This window comes from Mus musculus, chromosome 17, assembly GCF_000001635.26.
Source record: "Mus musculus strain C57BL/6J chromosome 17, GRCm38.p6 C57BL/6J".
Classification (NCBI taxonomy): domain Eukaryota; kingdom Metazoa; phylum Chordata; class Mammalia; order Rodentia; family Muridae; genus Mus; species Mus musculus.
Genome location: NC_000083.6, coordinates 73,507,982 through 73,534,039, shown reverse-complemented (window position 1 = coordinate 73,534,039; position 26,058 = coordinate 73,507,982). Strand labels below are relative to the sequence as shown.

General features: G+C 46.1%; 1 protein-coding gene across 4 annotated transcripts in view; it reads left to right on the top strand.

The window, feature by feature from the left end:
• Window positions 1–26,058, top strand: part of Galnt14 (polypeptide N-acetylgalactosaminyltransferase 14) — a 218,932-nt gene that overhangs the window by 178,099 nt on the left and 14,775 nt on the right. For 2 of the 4 annotated variants that reach the window (XR_003952183.1, NM_027864.2), the window contains exons 7-11: window positions 7,717–7,804; window positions 8,664–8,748; window positions 11,319–11,422; window positions 21,878–22,004; window positions 24,422–24,514. Coding sequence is in view for 3 of the 4 variants with exons in the window: in NM_027864.2 (NP_082140.2) it covers window positions 7,717–7,804; window positions 8,664–8,748; window positions 11,319–11,422; window positions 21,878–22,004; window positions 24,422–24,514 (497 nt within the window). In the remaining variant the exon portion in view is untranslated. Of the gene's footprint in view, window positions 1–7,716; window positions 7,805–8,663; window positions 8,749–11,318; window positions 11,423–14,032; window positions 19,947–21,877; window positions 22,005–24,421; window positions 24,515–26,058 lie in introns of those variants that run through there. The other 2 variants (XM_006524940.4, XM_006524941.4) reach the window with 2 other exon arrangements.

Below are 26,058 nucleotides of genomic sequence, written 5' to 3'. Positions count from 1 at the left end.
TTCCTACATTCAGACACGATCTCTTACCGGACCTGAAGCTCATCAGTTTGACCAGGTTGACCTGGGAATGTGACAAGCTTCAGGAATATTCCTGTCGCCATTACTCCTACCACACGCATACACCACACCACTGGTACTAGAGTTCCAGGCAAGTGCTACCTTGCTTAGCCTTTTATACGGATCCTGGGGATCCGAACTCACATCATTGGGCTTGTACAGCACATACCTTACTAGGTACTTTACTGACTGACCCATTGCCCATCCTCAGCCCCAGCCCCAGCCCCAGCCCCAGCCCCAGCCCCAGCCAGAGCCCCACCTTTGACCCAATCCTTCTTGTCCCTGGTCACCTTATTCTCCTTCCCACAAACCTTCCTCCTCCTCCTCCTTCTCCTCCTCAAAATGCTGTCAAAGTCTTCCCACCTGAATACTCATCCAGGATGGCTCCAAGGAACCATTGCCTACTTTGTCCTCCATTTCCTCTTCCCAGTTTAGCTCTTAGTGCTCCACAGATACCAAGTGCAGTTGAGAACTAGTCCCCTCCCTATCACCACCTTACCTGCTGTAGATGGGCTCTCGTTGCTTGAAAGCTGTTCTTGGAAGCCTGGCATATTGAGGTGGTGGCACGTTGGAATTAGTAGAGAAGTAGACACACCACTTACCCCTTAGCTAATTAGCTGGTATCGATTGATGCCTATTTGGGAAAGAGTCTCAAACGGGCTATATGAAAGATATTCACTGATACTTAGTAGGTCTGACATGGTTCCAGCATACTCGTGCTGTGCTGGTCGAAAAAGAACTAACACATTCCAGGTGACCATGAGTAGAAGTGCTTTGATTGAGGTTCTCAACCTGTGGGCCGAGACCCCCTTGAGTGGCATTTGAATGACTCTTTCACAGGGGCCACCTAAGACTGGCAGAAAACACAGATAATTATGCTATGATTCATAACTGTAGCCAAATTACAATTATGAAGTGGTAACAAAAATAAATTTATGCTGGGGAGTCACTGCACAGCATCAGGAACTGTTCTAAAGGGTCAGTCACAGCCTTGAAGGTTGAGAGCCACTGGGCTATGAAACTCTGACATTAGGAAAGTTCTTCATGAGAAGGAAACACAGGGAAGCTTCGCAGAGCTCTCAGATGCTGAGCGGCCCCCTCCAGGGGGAACCTTTACATCCCTAGGAAGGTCTTGGTGCCTGTGAGTTACTCAGGAGCCAAGGACTAGTGAAAGCAACCTCCTGCTAGCCTGTATGCAGAGCCAAGAAGAAACTAAAGTATGCAAACAGGGTTTGAAGGCCAAGGCTGAAAAACCACAAGGAAGGCGAAGAGCAGAGGGCATGGACACTAACTTTGGAGAAGAAGTTGAAATGGGAGGCTATGTTCCCTACTTCAGCCAAGGTCATACCAAAGAGAAGTAGACTTAAAGCCAGGGGTGTGGTACTGTGGAAACCCTGTGGCCCAGGAAGTGAAGATGGGGAAAAAGAGGCCTGGACCCCTTGTTTTCCATCACAAAAGTATCCTACAGTTACTGCAGACATTTGGGGAAATATGGAACACTAAAATGAAAACTAATCAAGCAGACTTCTGTCATGCAAAGACATCCGCAGCCTCATTTCTTCCCACTTAGGATCATTTTCTCTTCAGAGAAGCATCTTTTAGTGTAGTTGTAATCACCCTGTATTTACCCAGCCTTGTATTCTGCTCTGCCCCCCCCCTCTTACCCATAAGCACTTTCATGTACTCTCTAATTTAACCCTAGCCAGAATAGCAGATGCATTGTGTGTGTGCATGCACATACATGTGAGAGACATGTAACCAAATTGACCATCTTAACTGTCTCAAACTGCAGTTTGAAGATTGTACAACTCTCACTATGGTCTAATTATAAAGTGTTCACCGCACTTCAGAGGAAAACTCCACATCTGTTAACTGCCACTTCTTACTTCCTCCTCCTTGCCTCTGTAGCCACTCATCTGCTTTGTCCCCTGGGGACCTGCCTGCTCTGTGCATTTCATAAAATTAGAATCATAGGAGAGGGCCTTTTGAGCCCGACTTATCTTACCCAACATATATTTGAACTACACACACACTGTAGCATGCCAATATTCTTCTCATGGCCAAATAATTATTCCAGAGTATGTCCTCATCCACATGTGGATACCAACAGTAATGCTGCTATAGCCACTCATGTGTAAGTTTTTATTTGTGTGACTGTTTTAGTGCTCATGGGATATATCCTAAGGACCCAGATGGCTGGAATTAGATGTTTCTTGTAGAGGGGTCCCCAAGATGATTGTACTTAAAGAATTCTTTTCTAGTTTTGTTGTTTTTTGACAATTTCATACATTTATACACCGAATTTTGGGGCATCTCTTGTGACTCTCTTTCATCCCTACCTCTCTCCTACTAAAATCTTTCTTTCAATCCTCTCCTCTTGTTCTCTCTCTCTCTCCCCCGCTCTCTCCCATCCTCTCTCTCATATTCTCTCTCTCCCACATTCTTTCTCATATTTCTCTATCATATTCTCTCTCATTCTCTCTACCCTCCATATTCTCTCTCTCCCCCCATATTCATTCTCTCTCCCATATTCTATCTCATATTTCTCTCTCATATTCTCTCTCTCCCCCATATTCTCTCTCCCCCATATTCTCTCTCTCTCTCTCTCTCTCTCTCTCTCTCTCTCTCTCTCTCTCTCTCCAGAATCTCATTGTGTACCTCTCACTACTCTGGAACTCCCTATGTAGATCAGGCAGGCCCTGAGATCTGCCTCCTGAGTGTCAGAATTACAGGCTGCACCAACACACCTGGTGTGTGTGTGTGTGTGTGTGTGTGTGTGTGTGTGTGTGTGTGTGTCTTTTTTGCTTGCTGTATTTAACTAAGGTTGCTTGTATGAACATGAGTGGGGGATTAGTTACTGAAACGTAGGAACTTACCAGTGGCTACACTACTGGGGAAAATGAGTTTCAGCCCCCCACCCCCCAACACTCATTAGCTGCCCGCAGACTAACAGTGAGAGGCGGCACCTCATGAGCTTCTCTTCCACACATGATAAAAACAGAGGTGTACCCAATCTCATGGGCATCTTCAGTAGATAACCAGTCTTGGGGAGATTTAAGGAAGTTCAGCCTTCACGAGTCTGAAGCCCTCTCTACCCCAATGGCTCCAAGTCCATGTGGAAGAACTCCCTGAGAGATATTCTCATTTCTCTATCTGCAACCAGCCTTGCCTACAGGCTGGCAGGCGTCTTTGCTTTTTCAAACAGCAGTTTGACTTCCTGCAGCCAAACACTCCTCTGGGAGTCATTTGGCCCCATGATGGAGCTGAGCTCCTTGGTCCCTAACACCTTCTGAGCTCAACCTTTCACAGTGAGAAGATTAGTGAGACATGCAGCAGGATCAGCCTACAGGGCCCTCTGCAGGCTGCTAAGATTCCCTTGCAAGCCCTGCCTCTTGATGCTATAGGACAGGGCAGGCCCTGGGACAGCCCCACCGATAGGGAATGGGTAAGCATTCCAGCTGTGTTTCTGGGTTTCTTTGTATAGCCTTGTCTCCACATAGAACGTGATTTGGTCTTGTGGGTGGAAAATGGAAAAACTTTAAGCTGTAATTGGAGATTGAGATTTTCAAAAATAGAGCAAAATAAGAAAGAAGCTAGGCTTGGGCTCCCTTCTGCCATCCTCAGTTGTAGCAACTCCCTAATTTCCCTCCTCTTCCCCCTAATTACTTGATTCTAGAAACACTCACCAAGTTGGTTTCTGGGGAAGGGGGGTGCGAACGCATTTTAACGTAAGCTTCTTTCTTCTGTCTCCTATCCTTGTATTTCTTTGATGGGAAGGAGATTTCAAGAATTCTCCATCCTTTCAACATTCAGCAAATGTATATAAATAATAGTTTATGTATCCATCAACACCTTTGCATATGTTTTCCTCTCTTGCTTTCTTACTCGAGCTCTATTAAAAAGGCAGGGTCATTTTACAAATAACAACGACTTGCCTTCGCTTCACAGATTTACAAACAAAATCCCACAGAATGTGCCAATCTAGTAAGATCATTCACATTTCTACATGAGCGAATCCAAGTAGAAATCCAGATATTTTTGTCAACAAATGCATCCCCACCCCACCTCCGGCAGCACCTCGATAATGAACCCCCACTCCCAGCTTCTTGAAAATGAATGATTTGAATGTAAACTGATCCTCCACCCTCTGCCAACTTATGTATTTGAATATTTGGTCCCTAGCTGGTGGTACTGATGTAGAAGGTTATGGAGCTAGCGGGAGGAGGCACCTAGCGGGAGGAAGTGGGTTTCTGAGGGTGAGTCTTAAGGGTTGTAGCCTTCCCCTCTTCTTATTAATCTCTCTTTACTGTCTGATCTAAGGAGATATAAGCAACTAGCCTCACGCTCCAGCTTCTACAAGAGCTCCTGGTTCTGTGCCTTCCCTGCCACACAGAGCCCAAAGAGATCCTTCCTTTCAGTTGCTTCTTGTCAAGTATTTGGTCATAGGAGGAAAACTTAACTAATACATTACACCTCCCCCCAGGCCAGCTAAAAGGCCTCCTAGACTGTTTCTAGACCCTGAATCAAATCACTCTACGATCCATTCATCTTTCCTCAACTGTGGCGTCTCCTTACTCATCTTTATCTCATGACAACTCCTATACCAGGAGAAAACTCAGGAGTGCTGGTGACAGCCTGACAGAGTGCTTCTAGAAGTTTCTGATCACCCATTCACAGCATGTAGGGGAGTGCTCATTTCCTGACAGGGGAGTCTGTCCCAGCTGTGGAGAAGGACCCCTGCAGAGGCTGAGACTAAAGGCTCTAGACTTGGTTTTTCATTTTGATTTTTAAATAAGGAAGAGAGTTTCATTTCCACTAAAACAAAACAGAATTACAGAATTATAGACTAAGTCCTCAAGACCATTCTTGGGCTCAATGCAAGGATTTACAAGTCAGCAAAGCTTACCTACTTTGTGTTTGTCATTGATTACAGTAAAAGGAAGCAGGTTACCAGCAGCAGGAGGGAGGGCCCTGTGGAAAGTTCCATCATGATTATTTAGCTCTCCTCTTCCAGAAGGGTTGCAGAGACAGTGTTTGCTTCTTCTGGAAGAACCGTATGACAGACAGCCCATGGTTGGGGGGGGGGGGCACAGGCAGTGTGACAACCAGAGAAGCTCACCTACCCATTAGTATCCAGCGCTCTAACTGGCCTTCAGTCGCCTACATGAACCTGAACCTTCATGGTCACCATGTGGCTACAGAGATCAAGTTGGTACTTCCTGGGACAAACCCCTTCCATACACCACACTGATAGCACAGAGTATCTAGTGTGACCCAAGACTCCCAGGTAAATGATGACTGTCTGCTAGGCAGGATGTTTCAAGGGCTTAAAGGTTATCTCTAGCAGCTGGGCACGGACTAGACATGCCTCTGAGCGTGTTTAAAATCCTTCACTGTGTATGGGTCACTGAAGGAATCTGTGCAGCTGCAGAAGTCCCTGAACACAGGGAAAGAGAGAATGAAGACTTTGTCAGACTGGCAGAATATGTCTCTGAACCTTTGGTTTTATTATAAAAATAAAATGATATGAGTATGGCACTCAGACACACATCAATGGCCGGAGGGTAGCCCCCAAAGAGACCGTGGCACCCAGGCAGGTGCAGTGCTGACAGCTGACAATTTCAGAACGTCCCTGCAGCAGAAGTGGTACCTTGGCACCAAGCACCCCTTGCCACCTGGGCCGATTGGTTTTCCGCAGCACCTTGTTACTGTCAGCGTGAGTTGGATGTGGGAGGCTCGGGGCCAAATTAAGTCTGTGAACTTAGAATCAAGTGCTCAGTGATTCTTGAGTTTAAAATAGGAAGACAACCTCATTTGCAGGAGAAAAATTGAACCTGGAAACTAAAAGGCTTCAAGGAGAAGCAGAAGTTCCTGAAGCCTGAGATAGCCCAAGGATGGTGGGTATATAGGATAGCTTCCTTGAGATGAGCTAGCCTCTATAGGCCACTTGACACTAAACGTAAGATCCAAGAGTCATCATGTTCCCAGATCATTTATACCACGGTTGGGCTGATAGCCCGGTTGTATATTCCCCTATGATGGACAAACAATTGATTTTATATCCCCCATGAACTGAGGATGTAGGCTTGGTTATTTTGAAAATATGATTCCTTAGATATTAATTTATCTTTAGTTATGTGTATGTGTGCATCTGAATGTGAGTATGTGTACATACACATGTGTGCAGGTACCCATTGCCCATGAAGGCCAGAGGCATCAGATCCTCTGGAGCCAGAGTTATAGGTGTTTGTAAGTCTGCTGATGTGGATACTGGGAATGGAACCCAAGTCCTCTGGGGAGAGCAGGAAGCACTATTAATCACTGAGCCATCTCTCTGACCCTCTCACCTGATGACTTTGATAGCTACAGACTGAGGAAGGGTTAAGTGATGAAATTGCAAAGCAAAATGCATGACTTCTTTTTAAAATTGACACAATAGTTCTACGTGTTCATGGGGTACTAAGGTATGGGGTACTGGACAACATTTCCATATCTGTATACAAGAAGTAGTGATCAAATTAGGCTAATTAGCATTTCTGTCACCTTAAACATTGATCATTTCTTTGTGTTGAGAATATTCAAAATCTTTTCTTTAACATTTTGAAACATATAATAAATTATTAAAATCTCTATCTTCTCTGCTGTGCTGGAGAACTGTAGGACTTATGCCTCCCTTCCCTGGATTTTGGTGCCTGTTATCAATTATCTCTATGTGATCCTGCCCCACTACCCTTCCCAGCCTCTGGTGATGCCTGTTCTGCTCAAAAATTGCCTCACGTTCGCACTCATACATGGAAGCAGGTTTGGATGGCCTTAGAGTCAGTGTTCAGAAATGTACCGTATGTTAGTGGTGATTAAAGTACTGTGCAATTGAGTAGCATGGTCAGATTGGCAGAGCAAAAAAGAGCATAGGCAGCCATACACAGAAGGAAAGGAAACAGAGATGAGGAGGGCTTAGAGGTCCATTGCAGTTCTCTACGCAAGAGTCAGTGTGGACTCAGAAGAATTAAAGTAGTGGTTCTGACACTGTGGGTCTCAGCTTCTTTGGTGGGGGGTGGGTTGCATATCAGACATCCTTCGTATCAGCTAGTTACATTATAATTCATAGGAGTAGCAACATTACAGTTATGAAGTAGCAATGAAAATAATTTTATGGCCAGGGTCACCACAACATGAAGAACTAACTGTATTAAAAGTTTGCAGCATTAGGAAGGGCAAGAGACACTGCTTTAGAGTCAGAACCAGGACCTGGTCTGGTTGATGGACAGGGTAAATCTTAATTGAGTGCTAGGGGAAGAGGATATGGGATGGTCTGTTAATAGAAACCAAAACGTGAAGGAAGGAGTGTTGATGAACTGAATGAATGTGTACATGGGAGTAGCCTGTGGCGTACTGAGCTGATCCAAAGGCTGGAATTCAGGACTGGAAATATAGCTATGTATCTTACTGCAAGGAACTGCTATTCATTAGCTTGTCTAAGAACCATAGGCCTCAGGTGAAAGAATTTGGGAGCCCAGGTTCCCTTTCTGGATGCCTGGACTTGCCTCATATGACTACAGAGTAGGGTCACTAGCTGATCACACCCCCAGCTTCCCAAGTTCCCTGACTCTCAGTCAGCAGGTCCTCCCTGAAAACTGAATGAAGGTTTTTGTTTTACAGGACTACACAAGGGTTGTGTGCCCTGTGATTGACATCATTAACCTGGATACCTTCAACTATATTGAGTCTGCCTCAGAGCTCAGAGGGGGTGAGTGAGCTAATATTTTTCCCTCCTCTCCTACCTCCACCACCACCTCTTCCTCCCTCTTCCCCTCCTTCTCTTGTTTCTCCTCTTTTGCTTTCTCAGTCTTTCTCTTCCTGATCTTACCCTCATTCCTTTTCCTCCTCCTCTTCCATCATCTCATCTCAAAGTGGGAAAAATGAAGGAAGACCTCCTGGTTGTATGGCATGTCCAGGTCTTCATCTTGTAATAAAATTCAGTTCAGCTTGGCCTTTTCTATTGGGACAGTGAGGGAAATGATGTGGATATAAGCCAGACACCCAGCCTCCAGAACTCTAGCTTTAACCTGGGGCTTGCCTCTAGACATGAGGATGTAGGGGAAGTAAGAAGTCCTGGGTTATGGTGGTCTGCCATCTTGGCATTTCACCACCCTCTACCAGAGATGCTCCTTCCCTGCTCTCTGCCTAGAGCACAATTCACTTCGACCCAATACTAACTTTGAGGTGGTTTGTACCCAAACCCTCAGTTATTCCTTCCTAAGACATAGACTTATAATTTTTGTCCCATAACTGCCCATTGTTCTCACCTTTGTGCCTGTACCTTTTACCCTTTGCCCTTGATTCCTTAACTCTACCTAGCAGAGAGCTTCAGAGAAACTCCATAGGCTAGAGTGGGAGAAGGGAATTCAGAGTAACTTTGGTGACCCTGCTGTGGTCAGACCAGAGGGGAACTTATCGTCCCTGGGACCAGTTTCCACAGGACCTGGAGAAGGAGTGGGAAAATGGAGCTCTGGGTATTCTGAGAAGCTCACCCAGCCTCCAGAACTCTAGCTTTAACCTGGGGCTTGCCTCTAGATTTGATCTAATGACTCAATGCTATGCTTTAGGCTTTGACTGGAGCCTGCACTTCCAGTGGGAGCAGCTCTCCCTGGAGCAGAAAGCTTTGCGCCTAGACCCTACTGAGCCCATCCGGTGAGTAAAAAGGCTGTTGCAGGAGGGGTGGGCAGGTTCAGCTCCACTTGATCCTACTGCACCATGGTTGAGAAAAGTCCATGCTAGGTGTTTGTTTGGAAGAGTGGAAAAGCAGGAACAAAAGCCTGGGCCAGAGAATCTCTGCTCTTTTTCTAGAAGGTTTCTATCTGCACACAAACTTCTGGGTAAGGAATTGGGTCCTTTGGAGATCTGTGCCAAGGAGAGATAACCAACACTTCACCTTCACACATGGCATGGTGGCTTTTAAGACTCCTTGTGGCTAACATGTAAAAGAGTCCAAGAGCATCGCATTTGGGTCTCTGGTAAGGGAAGAAATTCTCCCTAGGGCCCATGGACCCAAGGTCTTGGTTGCCAGGATCCAGCTCAGAGAGGGTGGGTTTGTGGAGGCTATACACTCTGTAACTGTAAACTGGTATGAGGGCATGACCAGCACCGTGTCTTAACACATCCATGCTTGTCCTGTTTAAACAAGGTGGCTTGAAGTGAGCCAGCTGGCCATGTGGTAAATGGCTCTGCCACACTTTCTTTTTTTCAGTTCCATGATCACCTGGGATAGCAAGCTTTCTTCCTGGAATTCACAGCCATTGGAGAGGTTTTGGCTTAGAATAAAACATAGTTTCTATCCTGCAGAGGAGCCTGCGGTCTCAGCATTGAGATATGATATTATACTTGATGTTAGACTTGAGACTGGTTAGCAAGCTCATCCGAGGCCTCTTGGGAACCTTCAGACTCAAGCAGTTCTGCCTCAGAGAACAGCAGAGGGAATCTGGCTTGGTTAAATAACCACAGACAAGGCCAGTAGACTGGAATTTCTCCATCCAGTCTTTAGGAATGCTCAAGATTATTCAAGAACACCTGTGTCTCTGGCCCCTCCCTCATTATAGCTGTTTGATTATTCATTGAATTGACTTATGTTGAATTGAAGATTCGAGGGGTAGCAGAGAGCTCAATGATGGTGGACTAGACAAGTGGGAGGAGACTCAGCGCTCAGCTATGAAGTGAGACTTGTGTCTCATGTGTCCACTAGTTCTTCTTCCAGTTTCCAACCTGCAGAATCTGGAGTGAATCCAGGAGGGAGAGTAGAACCGGATAACACTCAGGACACTGTCCTTCATCTCTGAAGGGAAAGGAGCTGCCTGCCACCAGGCTGAGCACCGGGCTCTTCTATGTCAGTCCATGGAACAGGTTTTGGGTGTGGAGGGAAGGTAGTCCATGAAGGTGCTTCAGAGGAGAGGATCAAAGCGTGGGCAAAGATGGCACTACCTGGGTTCTCCCATCTATAGAAAGAAAATGTCTTGGGACTGGTCCTTATGTATGTGGCTTATCAGGGAGGTAGTGTTTCCAGGATTAGAGCAGTCTTCCAGGAGCAGCAAGTAGTCCTAGCAAAGGCAAACTCAACCTTCTGACCTGCCCTCCAGGTTGGCTGTGGAGACAAAACTCCCTTTGCTCTCTGAGCACACTAAAGCAGGAAACATGGCCCTGGGTGTTCACAGCCCTAGCCATTAATTTTCCTGACACCTGTCCTCGTTCTTAGAGAATTACCTGGTCAGCTCTGCTCTTCCTGTCTACCTGCCTCTTGAACATTTTCTCTTTCTCAGCAGCTTCTCTGGCATCTCTCTGAACAAACAAGAGGCACAGTAGGTTAAAGGAGGCACCACACACACACACACACACACACACACACACACATACACAGACACACACACACACACACACACAGACACACACAGACACACACACACACAGAGAGAGACATACACACAGACACACACAAGAAGGTGTATTAGTTTGCTGTAGCTATAGCAACCAATACCCAAACTGCTTAAATGGCAGAAACACATGCCATGGTTTCGAAGCAGGTGAGGCATCCCCAGATGGGGATGATCCCTCTGATGACTGCCCAGGCCTCTTTGCTCTTTACAGATTGCCAACTCCTCTCCAGTTCCCACACACTCCTCTTGGCATATTTGCATTTGCATGCCAAACTCCCTCTTTATAAGGACCCCAGTCACATTGGCCTACCCTAATTACCGTTTTAACTTGGTTACCTCTTTATAGAGGTAATCTCTTGTCTCCAAATAAGGTCACATTCTGAGATACTGAGAATTAGGATTTCAGTTACACTTTTATTTTTGGATAGGGGGAGGGAATTCAAGATACAGCCAAAAGGTAAAGGCACAGATCAGAGAAGTGAGCCCAGGTCAGGACCCGGCTGTGCTGTTCATGGCCCTTCTCTGCCTGGGCAGTGGCCTAACAGCTCTGCTCCAAGAGCCTCACTGAGCAGAACTGGAGGAGGAGGGGCAGGGGGAGCTCCTTGGAGGGGTGTTGATCGGTGATGTTTCCTGACTGCAAGGTCAAGGAATTGTCAAGCAGAGGACAGACCTCTGCAGCAGATCCTTGTTTTAGATAGCCTAAAAATATACTGGCTCTTCTGAAAAGGGCCAGAAATCAGGAGAAAAATTGCCTTGAGTTCTGGATTCCCAGAACCACAGAGTTTGAGTTTACTTCCTCATATGCTCCCCAACCTTATCTTCCTTCCAAACACACAGGACTCCAATCATAGCCGGAGGGCTCTTCGTGATCGACAAAGCCTGGTTCGATTACCTGGGTAAATATGACGTCGACATGGACATCTGGGGTGGGGAGAACTTTGGTAAGTTTCTATTTCATATCTCATGACCTATATAAGTTCAGTATAGCCTGAGGATTCTGTGTCCTTAACCTGGCAGGGGGTTTCTGGGAAATCTGAGTCACCCACTTAGGGAACAGCCTGGTTAGGGTCCCAGAACAGTGACTGTAGGAAGGCGGTCATAGCAAGAGATTTTCTCCATGGTAAATATAGACACCAAGTACCAGGGAAACCTGTCCAAGCAGGTTCTTAAGGGAGAAAGTGAGATGTGAAATCCAAGAGAACCAAGATGAATGCCAAGTTCGTGGGGCCAGATGCAGGTTTGAACTGGAAGCAGCGGACTTAGGAATCTGGAGTTGAAGAAGACTGAGAAGAGAAAAAGTGCGGCAGAGGGATGAGAGAGCAATCCCTTCTCATCGTCGTGCTGGGTTAATCACCACAAAAACCAAGAGACAATTTACCCTCGCCTTTCAGTGGGATGGGATCCAGGGAGGGAGAGGGGCTGGCTCGTAGGTGGCCTGCCCTAGCCATAGTGCCAGCTATATTTGCAGCTACAGGGAAAACATCTCAGATGGAACAGCCATTTCATCCTTCTACTAATGCTGAGTTATCCCCTGCCCTTCTATGGGAAAATGTAGCTTTGATGTAACAACCTTCCCTCTTGGGGTACTGTGACTATTTTGAGGTAACTGAGAATGGCAGTACGCCATGGGCATGTGAGTTTCTGCCTAGGAAGTGAGACCTGAGAGGGACGAAGTCGCAAGCAGGACTGGAGATGGCATGTGGTGGGCTTTGTCCTGCATATCTCCATCTCTCAGTGTACCTGGGGCCTTAGTTATGCAGGAGGCCCACAGTGACGACTGGTTGAGCAAACCAAACAGAAAAATGGAAGAGAGGGAATCATTATGTGTGGAGTGCTTCTCCTCTGTGCTAGCCCTGGGAGGTGTGCGAGCATGGGTCTAGGGAACAGTACACAGGCCAGAAAAGTGATCCGAGGGCTCCTCCTGGCACTGAGCTGCCTGGCATCAGCCACTGCCTTTGTTGTCTTCTGCCCATTGCCTTCAGGGTGTTTTATGGCTTTCTTTCTCAGTCACTAAGAATTATTTCCCAGAAATTTATGGCTTTGGCCTAACCCGTAGCATCTGTTCTCCCAACCTGGGCAGTACAGGGGAGAAATCTATCAGGAAATTGGTCTCTTGCCAAGTGGGGGTCAGACTGGAAGCACAGTAAACAAATCTCGATCTCCAGTCCCTAGCCTATAAACCAACAAGGATGGAATGTAACAGGAATTGTGAATGTGCTGGCATGGGGTTCAAGGCTAAGTCTGCCTACACTAGCCTAGGGGAAGCTGGATATCCCAGCACTCCTTACTGAGACGTTCCAGCCCTCCTTCCCAGCAGCAAAGAAGTGTTCCCTGTAGCCCTCTGATAGACGACAGTGGTCCAGTCTCTGCCCTAAAGCCACTCATAATGATTCAGAAATTTTCACTGTCCGACATATTGTGGGTTAAGAGTTTTTGTGAAATTGTTAGAAAATCCTTCTAAGTTACAGTTCAGCTCTATCCAGTTTGTCTCCTGGGGTTCTTTCTGTCCTCTTGAACTGTACAAGGTGAGGATGATCCCTCTTGGATGCAGCAGTCGCATTTGGATGCAGGTAGCACTGTCATTTGCAGGATGGCACATTCCGGTCTGACTTACCAGCACCCTTCCTTTCGAGCCATGTTAACACACAGCTGCTCAAATCAAGATGCAATCTCATCGAGCCAGCTCCTGAGTCGTTTGGTATTACTGAGGGCTGATTTGAATAAAGCAGTTGGTAAATGGTCCCTGTAAGGTGTGGGAAAGACATTTATAATCCATCACAAAATCTTTGAGACCAAAGAAGCACTGTAGACAGCCACCGCAGCAATCACTGTTTCCCCGCACCCTAACATTCTATTCTGCTATAGTCAGCCAATAGCACTTTGGAAGCCTTTTTTGGATCCTTTTACCCTCTTTTCTTTTTTCTTTTCTCCCCTTCCTTCCTTCCTTCCTCCCTCCCTCCCTTCTTCTCTTCTCTTCTCTTCTCTTCTCTTCTCTTCTCTTCTCTTCTCTTCTCTTCTCTTCTCTTCTCTTCTCTTCTCTTCTCTCTCTCTCTCTCTCTCTCTCTCTCTCTCTCTCTCTCTCTCTCTCTCCTTTTAAGTATTTTTGTATACCAGAAAAATAAGGTACTTTTTCCAAGAGCACATACATGACATGGTTATGTGCACGGGTAGCAGTTGCAAGGCGTGGATAACTAGACCACAAAGTATGAGAAGGTGGGGATTCTAAAGTGGTCCACATGTCTGACTGATGATCAGCTATCTGGATGGAGGGTGTGAGCGATGCTTTAGCTATAAAAGAGGATAAAAGAAGGTGCCTGCCAGAAAAAAGGAATCCTGTCTGTAGGGTATAGCCCATCACACACACCACCACCACCACCACACACACACCCCTCCATTCTGGCCACTCTTTGCTAAGTTGTTCTCCAACGCTATTTATTACTGTCCAGCTTCAGCTCCTGCCAAAGTGGTCTTGCTAAGAGACAAGTCTCCCAGGTCTGTGTCTACAAGGACTTCCTCCTGCCCCTCTCCTACAGAAGTGTCTATCTTCCTAGGTTCATCAGGCTGCTCTCCACACTTCCAACATTGGCAGACCCTCCTGAACTTTCAGACTATTCAGGCCTTCTACAAGAACAGAGAGCCTCCTTATGCATCCACTATGAACCCCTGAAGATGGCAGCTCTGAGTGACCTCTTCTACAGCTGGGACACTTTCTCTCTGCCTTCCCTTCTGCTACCACCCCTCCCCCATCCACCCACTTCGGCATCCCATCTTCTCAGCACAGTGTCCTTTATATCACCCTTCCACTGACCCATTTAAGTATGTGGCTGTCCAGTTATCGGTGCCTGTCCCACTGATGACTCTCTTAAAGCAAGAGCAGAAAGTTCATCTCATTTCTGATTCTCAATGCCCAGAATAGTCGAAACTGCTCACAAAATGCTTGTGTGAAAAGCGAGAGACTGAATGGGAAAGGATTTCTGGGTGGCAAGGCAATCCAGAAACATATGTCTCTTTGAGTTCCAAAATCATCCTACACCCAAACCCACGGATGCTCCAGTCCCTTATATAAAATGGTACCAAATTTGCATAGAACCAATGTGCAAGCACTTGTATTACTTAAATCATTCCCCCATTACGTATAATACATAATAGAACACACATATCATGTAAATAGTTGTTAAACTGCATGGTTTAGGGGAAGATAGTGAGGAAAAATGGTTATACATGTATGCTCAAGAAAAAGCAATTGTCTATTTTCAATAAAATACTATTCAGTGTTGGTTGAATCTGGGATGAGGATGAAGGGCAGACCATACCATGCACTAGGCACCATGTGAAACAGTTTACATAGAATCCAGTGGAGCTATGTTAGAACAGTCTCTTTGATTATATAAACAATAGCAGCAGGCTGGTATGTCTCTTTCTTCCAGACAGAATTTCTCTGTGCTCTAGACATGTTTGCCTGTGTACTGTTGACGTTAGTTCACAGCTCCAAAATGACATGTGCTCTTTGGCCAGGGTGACTATGACTGAATCCGATCCTACCCTCACCTCACCCCCATCTTCCACTGCAGAAGTGGCTGCAGGTGGATTGGCTGAAGGGCCTTGTAAAAGCCATACTGTGTCTTGGTTAACCTCCCCACCTGCTGACCTGGTACTTCATTCCCACCAAGTGTTTCTAAAATGAGCTGAGCACTTTTGATAATTATATCCACAGTTTAGGACACGAGCAGGCTTTAGGGAAATGTGGCTTTTAAATTTTTTCCGAGGTTGATTTGCATTAAAATTGGATACTTAAGCTCCAATTTACATAACACAGGATACATGTAATATATATCTACTTACTCAGAGCCTGAGCCACATCTCACTTTTAGCTTTTGGTCTCTAGAGGGAAAAAAGGAATCTGTTGCCAGTAACAAGTGTGTGCGAGGCAGGGTGGGGATGGGGTGCCTACTTCCCAAACCAGGAAGCTTTGGCACACACACAGAGGGAGAATACAGGAGTCCTGAATTTAGAATGGGGGATTTCCAAAGCACAGCAGGCACAAAGGACAGTGCAGAAAAAAGAAATGAGGTAGAGCCCAAAAGAGCCTTGCTACCACCCACCATGCTCAGAATGGAGTCTGGGATGCCAAGCTATTCCAGGCTCAGGAGACATGTATGGTTCAGGAAGAACTCAGGCTTTAAGATCAGATAGGAGTAAGTTTGAAGCCCATAGTTACCACCTAGCACCCTTGGGAAAGTTACCTCTCCTCACTGAGCCCATTTCTAGGTCTTGAAGGTAGAAGCAGTGGTTTCTTAAGTAAGATGAGCAGTTCCCTACCCCACCCCCAAAAGATAGCCACACCCAAATACCTGGAGCCTGTTTGGATGTGACCTTATGTGACACAAGGTTTTTAAGCAGTGTGATGAGGTCACCAATCAATGGGTTGGAGAATGTTGCAAATGGGCCCAATCTAATATCATAGAATCTCTAAAATCAGAGAGCTTTCTTAGGCACGTGGCAGCAGAGAGTTGGCATAAGCCAGGTGCCGTGCTCCAAAGGGACATTAGCAGCTGTTAGCTTAAAGATGGAAGAAACAGCAAAATAGTAGCTGAAAGAAATTCTGGGCCATCAGCCAGCAAGGAGAAGGGAACCCAAGTCCTGAAGCCTTGAGTAACTTTCTAAAATCAGTTAAGTAAGCTTCATAGCAAGTTTTCCTTCAGAGCCTCCATGAAGGGACATGGGTCTTGCTGACACCTTGACTTCAGCCATGGAAGACACTGAGTAGAGGACCCTCCCAAGTCCTCTAAGTTCGAGGAGAATCGTTAAAGCAACATAAGAAACAACATAAGAGTCTCATCACATCCACATGTCATGAGACTGCGTGAAAATAGCCGAGTGTCTGCTCCACTAGAGTTGGCTGCCTTCCCTTCAGGATCCTTCATGGCCAATGTCTCATAAAGAAGGATAGTCTGACCTGCTGAGATACCTCAGTGCCCCTGCCTTTGCTTTTAGCCCAGGGTTGGGGAAGTGGCCTCAATAAGGGCACTCACATTTGAGGAAACATCATCTTTCCCCAAATATGTAATGATACATGACACCCTCTTGGCTGCTCTGTTAGAGCCCAGTGCCCTGTGTGATTCTCCAGGCCCAGATGTGATCCCACAGGCCACCTTTTGTTGCTGCTCCTAAATGTCCCACATGCTATCAAAGAGAGACAACAGTTGCTTATTTGCCATCAGAGTTTGGAACGTTGAAGGATGTTCATAGTCACAGGGCCATGGGTGATCACCGTGGACTTGTGGTTAATAGTTGTCCAAAAGTAGAGGGCTGGGAATAGCATCTGTTGTCCCAGATGTGAGGTGGAATGCATTTGGCTCACAGATCCAAAGCTATCTTTTATAGCCCAATAAGATGATCTCCAGTCGAATCAGAGCGTTCGTTAAAAAACAGTGGAATTGTCTTAGTTGATGTTGAGCTGCTATAGCAGGATACCACACTGGGTGGGCCAAAGGGAAATATGGAATAGAGAGTGGGAAGTCCAAGATTGGGTAGGGTTTGCTTGCTCCATCATCCTTTGGCAAAATGTACAAGCTGGAGAGCTCAACAGAGGGCAAATTCTTCATCCCTTTATAGCGACAGGTTTCCATAATAACAACTCACTCCCTAGATAACAGCACTGGTCCTTGCACCAGAGCCAATCCCTCATGACCTTTTGGAGGTCTTGTGTTTTTAACAGTTTTGCTTTGAAGATTAATTCTACAGCCGGTGAACTGGGGAGGAATACGTACTGGCCTTAGTACACACAGAACTTGCTTCTTGACCCAGTAAGAGCCAGGAAATTAAAGATTACTGAATTACCTGACACATAGGTAAGGGCAGATTTATGCATGCCAACAGACTGTGAATGTCTCTTTCTGCGCACTACTGTCTGCTGCTCTATTTCCTTTGTCCTCACCAGGTTTAAGCTCCTCAAGAGGTAAATAGATGATGTGATCACATATATCAATGTGATCACATACACAATTGTAACACTCTAGGATACTCCATTTAAAACATGATCCATGGGACCAGCAAGATGACCCAGTGTGTAAAACACTTGTCCCCAAAGCCTGATGACTGGAGTGCAAGTCCCAGTTCAAGCTCCTTCCACCTGGTGGAAGGAAAGAACCAACTCCCACAAGTTGTCGTCTGATGGGCACCCAGATTCAATGGCATGTGTGCACATGTGTACACCACCCCTCTCACATCCCTCTACTTCCTTCTATACTCCCAACATACACTGAATAAATAAATGAATGAAAAATAAACAGAGCTCATTGCACACAGCTGTTCTTATGTGAACTGGTACCCTTTACCCTCGTTAGAATTCAGGCTATGAAATGAAGCCAGAACCTTGACCAGGGATGGTGTGCTTCCTGGAAAAAGAGCTGCTCTCTGGACCCTGAATTCCTACCCACCACTTATGTGCTCATCAGATGGGTGTTGATTCTGGTAAGAGGTGAGGGTCCTCAGAGGCAGTAAAAATAGCTGATGTGCTAATGAGTACATGGTAGACAAGGGAAGAAAATGCAGGGCGTGAGGGCAATCTTCTCTCAAATATTAATCTGAAGTTAGAAATATAAGGTTCCATCACAGTGCCCCAGTGAGGATAGAGTAATTACACATCTCCCTGCCTGAGATGTGGAGTATGTGTGACATTTATCACCAGGGAGATGATGCAGGCACTGACTAAGCGAGAACCCCAGAAGACTCTATAGAAAGACTTTGCCTCCTTCCAACCTCACTGAAGAGATGGTGGCACCACATCAGTGCAAACATGGAGAGCAAGGCTCTAAGAATGCCTGGCTTCCCACTGCAGCATCCGTGGTTCTCGTGGCACTTGTCCAGGCCCTCTTTGAGAAGCTCAGGTTCAGCAGACTTTCTCAATGGCTTTCACAAAACTGCTAACCAAGCATGCCCAGTGTGTGAGCATGAGAGATTGCTCATCCTCCTCAAGTCACAATGCAGATAAGGGCAGGCTGGTTGTAGATCCTAGGTTTTAAGTATTCTGCAGAGTAGTGCTTAGAAATCATTACACTAACCTCAAAACTCCTCATACCACCAAGAGGACCTCTTGACTCAAGTGACAACACGGGGACCCATAGCAGATCCAAAACTCCTGTTACAACAATCTGGGCTTGAGAGCTGAGAAACCTAACTCATGCCAGGCCAAGGACTCCTGTAAATGGAACAGCTGGTCTGAAGGATCGAATGTGTGAGTTGATGAGGCAGAAACTGAATGGTTGCTTCTTGTCCTACTTGTGGGTATTTTGAAGACAGTACCTGTGTCTTAGGGTGCAATAGTGGTGCTCAGTCCTGGGGAAGAGGGGTTTCAGGACAACAACTTTGAGGTTGAAGTTGGGAGAAGTACATCAGTTCCTGATATCTTGCTGTTGGTTGCCCTAGCATAGCTGCACTAGAAAACAAGACATCAATAAGCAGCAAGCAGGACTGTTAGAAAGATCGACAGGAAACTCCCTGACCTATAAGTACAGGAGGATGTTATTGTCTCCCTGGCTAAGGCCTAAAGAATTGTGATAGTTTGAATTTGGGCTCTAACACAACACAAGAGAAACTGAAATGGTGGAAGATAGGCTTAGAGGAGGAAAGAAGGTGGGACTATGGGATGATGCCAAGAGATGTAGAAGAGGTAGCATGGTGGGTCACATGTCTCTCTAAAGTGTCAGGTCTCTGAAGTTGAACACTATCTGGTAGTGATGGGGATGCTGGTACAGAGGAAAGTTCTCAATGTCATCAAGAGGACCCTGAAATCAGACAATGGAACAGCTGATATTGGATAAAGATAGTCAATGACAGCATCACAGAGGAAATGAGAATGGGACAAAGGGTCAGGTGATGGCACTGTTTTAGTCAGGGGACTGAACATGGCTGGTGGAGGGCAAGGGTCAGTGGACTCAGAAAAGAAAGACTGGTTGGAGGGTCTTCAGGGAAAGAGGTAGCTTATAGAGTGGGGAGTGTGGGATTGAGGTTGCAAGAATTTGCTTTTCAAATGAGGAGGGACATATGTCTCATTTGAATACATGGAAAAGAAGACACAGTAGCTAAAGCGTATGCATTTGCTTAGGGAAAAGCTGGCACAAAGTGTGTAGCTTATATCTAGTAAGCCAGGCCGTCATCTCATGTGCTGTGGGTTTATAGAGGTTTCCTTTTCAGGAAGTGGAGCAGACCCTTCTTGGGTTCCCCAGAGAAGAGTTGACGAGATCACACACAAGGAAAGAAGTCCTATTCGCACATGGAACTAACAGGATTCTACATCTGACCCCTGAGATTGTTCATTGTAGTGTCTGATCAAGATGTAGATGACAGACAGTTGGCTGAGCCACATCTTGCTTAGTGACTCACAAACACCAAGCTCAGACAGAAACCTAGCCACAAATGCCAGTTCTCTATATGTGGGACATCCGAGGAGACAGGAAATCTCAGGTATTAAGTTAGTAAGCCCCGGTGTCTCCTATAGTGTTGGCAGATGCTAGAAGTGACCTGTGAAGAGGTACACCCAGGTGGGTGATGTCACTGGTGTCTGGGTTCTCGAGAGATTGCCTTCACAACAGTGCCCTTGAGTTTCCGACAGTAACTCAGAAGTCTCTTTCATTTGATACTGACAGCAGTTCTGTGGAGCATGTCTATGGTTCTTGGTTTAACTCACAAGGAAATCAAGATCAAACTGTAGAAAGCTGGAGCCTGGCTTTCCCAAGGCTGCATCTAACAGGTCTGTCCAGACTTGGTAGACAAAGACATGTCTTTCCTTGCCTTAGGAGGAGACAGAAGGGGGCAAGAAATGTGCAGAGGACATGGGAAAGCAGTGGGTTGGGGGTGGGGCAGAATCCTATCTTAGGTGCCCCCTCTGAGGGCTGTATGATGGAGGTATAACAGGGAAGCAGTAGAGAGACACCAGTTAGGGGAGGCAGGAAGGTAGAATCCAGGCTGTTGGACATATTCAGGTTTGTGATGGAAAAGGCCTGGGGGTACCTACATCCTCACTTTCTGTTTCTGGACTAGGACTGCATCACAGGGCCAGCCAGTCTTGGATTTTTTTTTTCTCTTAGAGAGTCTGTGTTCACACTTAAGATTCAATGCAAAAGCATGGGCCAGGCAGGAAGGCCCACAAATTAGAAATTACCTTTTCTTGCCTTTCTAACACTGATGTGCCCATTAAGGTGTGGGGTAGGAGAGGGTGTTTTGGGTAGATTCAGAAAGGGGGTACATGATGTATAGAGAATTCTAAAGCACTCATACCACTGGTTTTAGGTGCTTTTCATTATCACCACACACAGCCAATTTCAAACAACTGCAATGATAAAATATGCCCCTGCCCACTTCTACTACCATTATCATCTCCCTGATCCCTAAGCTCGGGAAACCTGGCCTGGAGCCTACTCTTAGTAGAAACTCACTAGGGACAGCTTTCTCTAACTCCACCCTGCCCTAACTCCACCCTACTCACCACCACTCAGTAGCAAAAGAGGAAGAGATAGGTGTATGTGTGAAACTCCACCCTGGGGAGCATCCTCGGTAGCTCTGATTACTGCTCAGGTTCTGTCTTCCTATCCTAGGACTCCGTTAGCTCGTGTTTATCCAGTGGGAGAAGGGCAGGCTTGGGGTGGTCCAGGTGCCTTCCGCTACATCCTTGATAGGGTGTTTTGTACTTTGTCCTGAATCCACTGTTGATTGGATTATTCTGTGTTCTCAGAATTATTTCAAGTTTCTCTCTCTCTCTCTCTCTCTCTCTCTCTCTCTCTCTCTCTCTCTCTCTGTGTGTGTGTGTGTGTGTGTGTGTGTGTGTGTGTGTGTTTATGTGTGTGCATGTGTACCTTTGCCTGCCTATCTCTGTGTTCTATCTGTTTGTTTGATTGGGAGGGTACATTATATGTGTGCCACAGTGTTCCTATTGGTGACAGAAGAAAACTTGTGAGGGTCCATTCTTCCCTTCCATCATGTTTGTTCTCAAGACTTAACTTGGGTCTTCAAGCTTGGGAGCAAGTACCTTTGGGGCCTGAGCCACCCTGCCAACCTTGCCCTCCATCTTTGTTCTAACCATTTGTGGTCTGTGAGGGTGACTGTAACTGATTTTCTATGCTGAAAGTTTGCTATGTAACATTTCCCAAAGCAAGCCTTTTATGATCTCCCAAAACATCCCACTAAGGTCCCCCCCCCCCCACATCTCCATTCTGTCTATTGAGCTGTCCCAAATCACTCTTCACAGTGTGGGGACTCAAATTACATGGGGCTCCCAAAGAAATACACAGCCTAATTGGAGAATTTGTTCTTAGATGCCTATGAAACCTTAGACACAGCATCTCTGAGCCAGTATAGAAGAATTAGAAAGTAATAACAGAAATGTGGGTGTCTTGCAGAAATCTCTTTCCGAGTGTGGATGTGTGGAGGTGGCCTGGAGATCATCCCTTGCAGCCGGGTGGGACATGTCTTCAGAAAAAAGCATCCTTATGTTTTCCCCGATGGGAACGCCAACACATATATAAAGTAAGTGCATGCCCTGGTCCAATAATATGGGGATAGCAGCAAGGGAATGGTGGACATGAGTTTGCAACAGGTTGTGGTACTCTGCAAGATGGTCTGAGTTCCCTGGATGATGCATGAGTTGCATGCCTGCAACTCGGACTCTGCTTGGGCAATTGGCATCAATGCCAAGACTTCCTTAGGCTATCCCTGAGACTTGAGCCCACCAACCCATCCACACTTACCTCATCCCCTAGAGCCTCCATAATTAAAGTGACTGGTCAAGTCCCTCTTGAAGGGCTTTGCCTCTAGGTATTTGCAAAGGGAGATAGTAGTGGTGGTTAGAAACAGCTGGGTAACTCAGAGAAAGATCCCTAGGGAGAAGCAAGAGATGGGAAGCTCTGGAGCGTCCAGCCTTGTGCCTGCTCCAGGCTGGTGGGTACAGCAGTGTGCCTGTTTCAGGGCCTCCTGGTAGACTAGAAGAATCCAGATGGGGTATATCTGATAATCCAGCTCCAGGGCTTCTCATCTCATTCAGGGCCTCTCTGCCATAGATACAGAAGTAAGTGACGCCAGGGTACCCCTTGCCTGTCCCTGTGTATCCCTCTCTTTCATACATCTTCTTCTCAACATTTCACTTCTTTTAGATTTCTCTTGTCAAAATATTCATGCATGCCTACTTACCTTAGAATTTTTAAAAAATTATATGCATATGTGTGTGGGGGTGCAGATTCTTGTGAATACAGTTGCCCAAAGTGGCCAGAAGAAAGCATTGAATGCCCTGGAGCTGAAGTTACAGACAGCTGTAGGCCACCTAATGTGGTTGCCAAGAACCAATTAAATCCAAGTTCTCTGCAGGAGCAGTACCCACATAACTGCTGAGCCATCTCTCTAGCCTGAGTGTCTCCATATTTTTCTTAACGTATGTTCTTACTTTGATCCTCTCATCTCTTGGCATCAGTTGCTTCTCTCATCCATCCAATTCTCCTTTCCTTTTGTTCTGCTGTTTGATCCATTTTTATTTGACTGGGGGCTTCACATCCTTTGAGATCTATCTATCTATCTATCTATCTATCTATCTATCTTCTATCTATTTATGTAACTGTATTCTTTCTTGATTTATCATGCATGTATCCATGTGTATATCATATCCTGACACAGCTGACTCCAAGAAAGCATGGGTTTGAACAGTGGTCAAGTTCTACATCTTACAAAGCATGGCACATAAGGAGAGGATGGGAAGCAGGGAAGAGGGGAAGGCAACAAGCTAGAGAGCATCAGGGAATCTCAGATTTTTTTTTTAGCTATAATAGTAAGCCAGGGATTTCTGGCATAGCAGTTTAGTGTGGCTTTGCAGGAGCAGAGACCTCCAAGTGGGAGCTAGCAGGATCCCAGAATTCTAGATGTTTGCTCTTTTTGAGATTGGGCTTTGGCCAGTGAATATCCTTGCAGGCTGACTGTAGACCACTCTGCTTAGAGAAATGAGGCACACTGTTTGCAAAACAGCTTCTAGCTTGCAGATAGTGAAGCCACTTGCAGGAGCCAGCCAGGTGACCTTAACTGCTTCCAGTACCCCCGGATCCCACTTGCCTGTGATTACCTGTACTTTCAGATCCCAGATCAGAAGGGGTTGCCATGTTCTTCTATCAAATGTCTGTGCTCTAAAGTAGAGCTAAGAACCTGAAAAAGCAAACTAATTAGATCCCCAAGTTTACTTTCTCCCAGGTGTTCCACTGCCCAGGTCACCAACTCTTACTGTTTTCTGATCTCTTGCTTTTGACTCTAAGGAATCCTCTTGAGACTCCCTGACTGTTGAATGTTCACAATCCACCCTCTTTTCCTGCCCCTCTCTCTTCTACTGTTACCTTTAGGGTCAAATTCAAGCAAGGTTTGATGAAAAGCCTAGCGTACTAGTGAAGTACTGAAAGATATGGCTTGATTGCTAATTCGTTACACATACCCATTGCTTGGCTCATGTATGCACTGACCTTACTCTTGGGGAGCTGAGACCTCAGCATATCCACCATGGGAAAGAAGAGGAAGGCCCACTAGCCAAGCAGACCAGAGGTTAGCTGGTCCTCACGAGGCCACCTATGCATTCGAAGTGCCAGGCAGCAAATGGATACACCTGTGTCTCTTGCATTTTCTGCTTCTTTGAGAGTTACCAAAGTTCAGCTTCCGATGTGATTTTTTTTCCTATTTATACTTTTTGTGGAAAGGTTGTTGATATTACTAAAGTTCTATCTCTTGAGGTGCCTTTGGAGACAGGGGACAATTGATCATGTTCTGGTGTTCTGGAAACAGTAACATGAACATCTCTGTCCTGGCGGCTGCTGCCTGAATGCTGTTTCCAACTTTGCCTCTGTGTGTGCATTTCCAACTGGGAATGCCTGCAAGTGATTCCCAGACAAGCCCCCTCTTGAGACTCCTTATCTCCCCAGGAACACCAAGAGGACAGCTGAAGTATGGATGGATGAATACAAGCAGTACTACTATGCAGCTCGGCCTTTTGCCCTGGAGAGACCCTTTGGAAAGTAAGTGTATATGGGTGGAGGAGGGCGGAGAAGTCAGAAGGGCCTCTGCTCATAGATCCATCACTTTAGCTCTCTCCAGAGCCTCTAAGCTCCTCCAGGTCTAGAGCGATGGCTGTTCTGATTTCAGATCCCTTTACACTGTACCCTGTTCTGGGTATGCAGGGCTTTTGCCAGCCTTCCTATGACTCTGTTCCTGCATGACCACTTTAATAGAAGGAGCTGACCGTAGCTTTGCAGAAAGTTAGCATGGGGAAGAAGAAATGTTTATTACATGCTAGGTATTACTCCATGTGGTGTCTCTTTAATCTTGCCTAAGCTCTGAGAGATGCAATTACCTAGCCCTGAGTGACAGGCAAGGGGACTAAGGCTTAGGCAGAGGAAAGCACAGATTGCACTTGTGAAGAAGATGGAGGTTCATAACACACTCCATACGACATTGCATTTCCCAGCCCCAAGCTGGCTGAAGTAAGGAAAACGTGTAATTGTCCTTAGTTATCATTTGTTTCTTGGTGTGTGCAGGGGGTACAACCATGACATTTTATCCTATTAGTTTCACCCATTCATCACATAAGGCCGTTGAGTAGATGGGCTTTTGAAGTCTAAACCTCTCCAGTTGAGTCCATTCCTGTGCTAGAAGAGTAAATCAGGGCCCGCCAAAGTGACTTACGCCTCTGACACCATACTTTCTGGCCACGCTCCAGTTTTCTTACTCCACCTCTCCTGGATCTTGTCTACATCAGAACTTTGGGTCCAGAGACCATGTCCCATCCTTCACTCACTGCCCTGTCTACCTTAGACTCCTTCATTCTTAAAGACAGATCTCGGAAAGTTTGGTCCTCTGATCTTTGTCTCCGTTGTCTACCAAGTAACACCTTCCTACACACACACACACACACACACACACACACACACACACACACACACTGACTTCCTCTTTCCACATACACACACACAAACAATACTTCCCTCTACACAAACATACACACAATACCTTCCTCTATACACATACACATACACACACACACACACACACACACACACACACACACACACACAAACACACGCATGATCTCTTTCTCCCCTGTGCACAGGCCACAGGGCAGTCTCATGACATTTCAGATGCTCCCACCAATGATACTTCACAGCCATGTTGTCAGGGAGGTCACAAGACACCTCCTAGCCCTGCACTCTTTTCTAGCCAGCTCAAACCCGCCATGTCCACTAAACCATCTTTACTCCCTTCCCAGCTCGTAGGCCCCCACCTCCTTCCTCTTGCATGGAGGGTGCCTCTTTTATGGATGAAACAGACAATATTGATTTCTCAAGACAAATCAACCCATTAGCCTGGCCACAACTGTACCATCCTTCTCGGTCGCTTTTTGTCTCTGTGGAGAGGTGTGCTTCCTGTATCAGTAAACCAGGACTCCTCCGGATGCACCATTCATGCCTGCCTTCATTCATAAATCAACATTTATCACATTCCCACAGTATGCATTCATCTCCTCCTGCCTGCTGGTGCAGGGCCTCTCAGACTTTAATGAGCA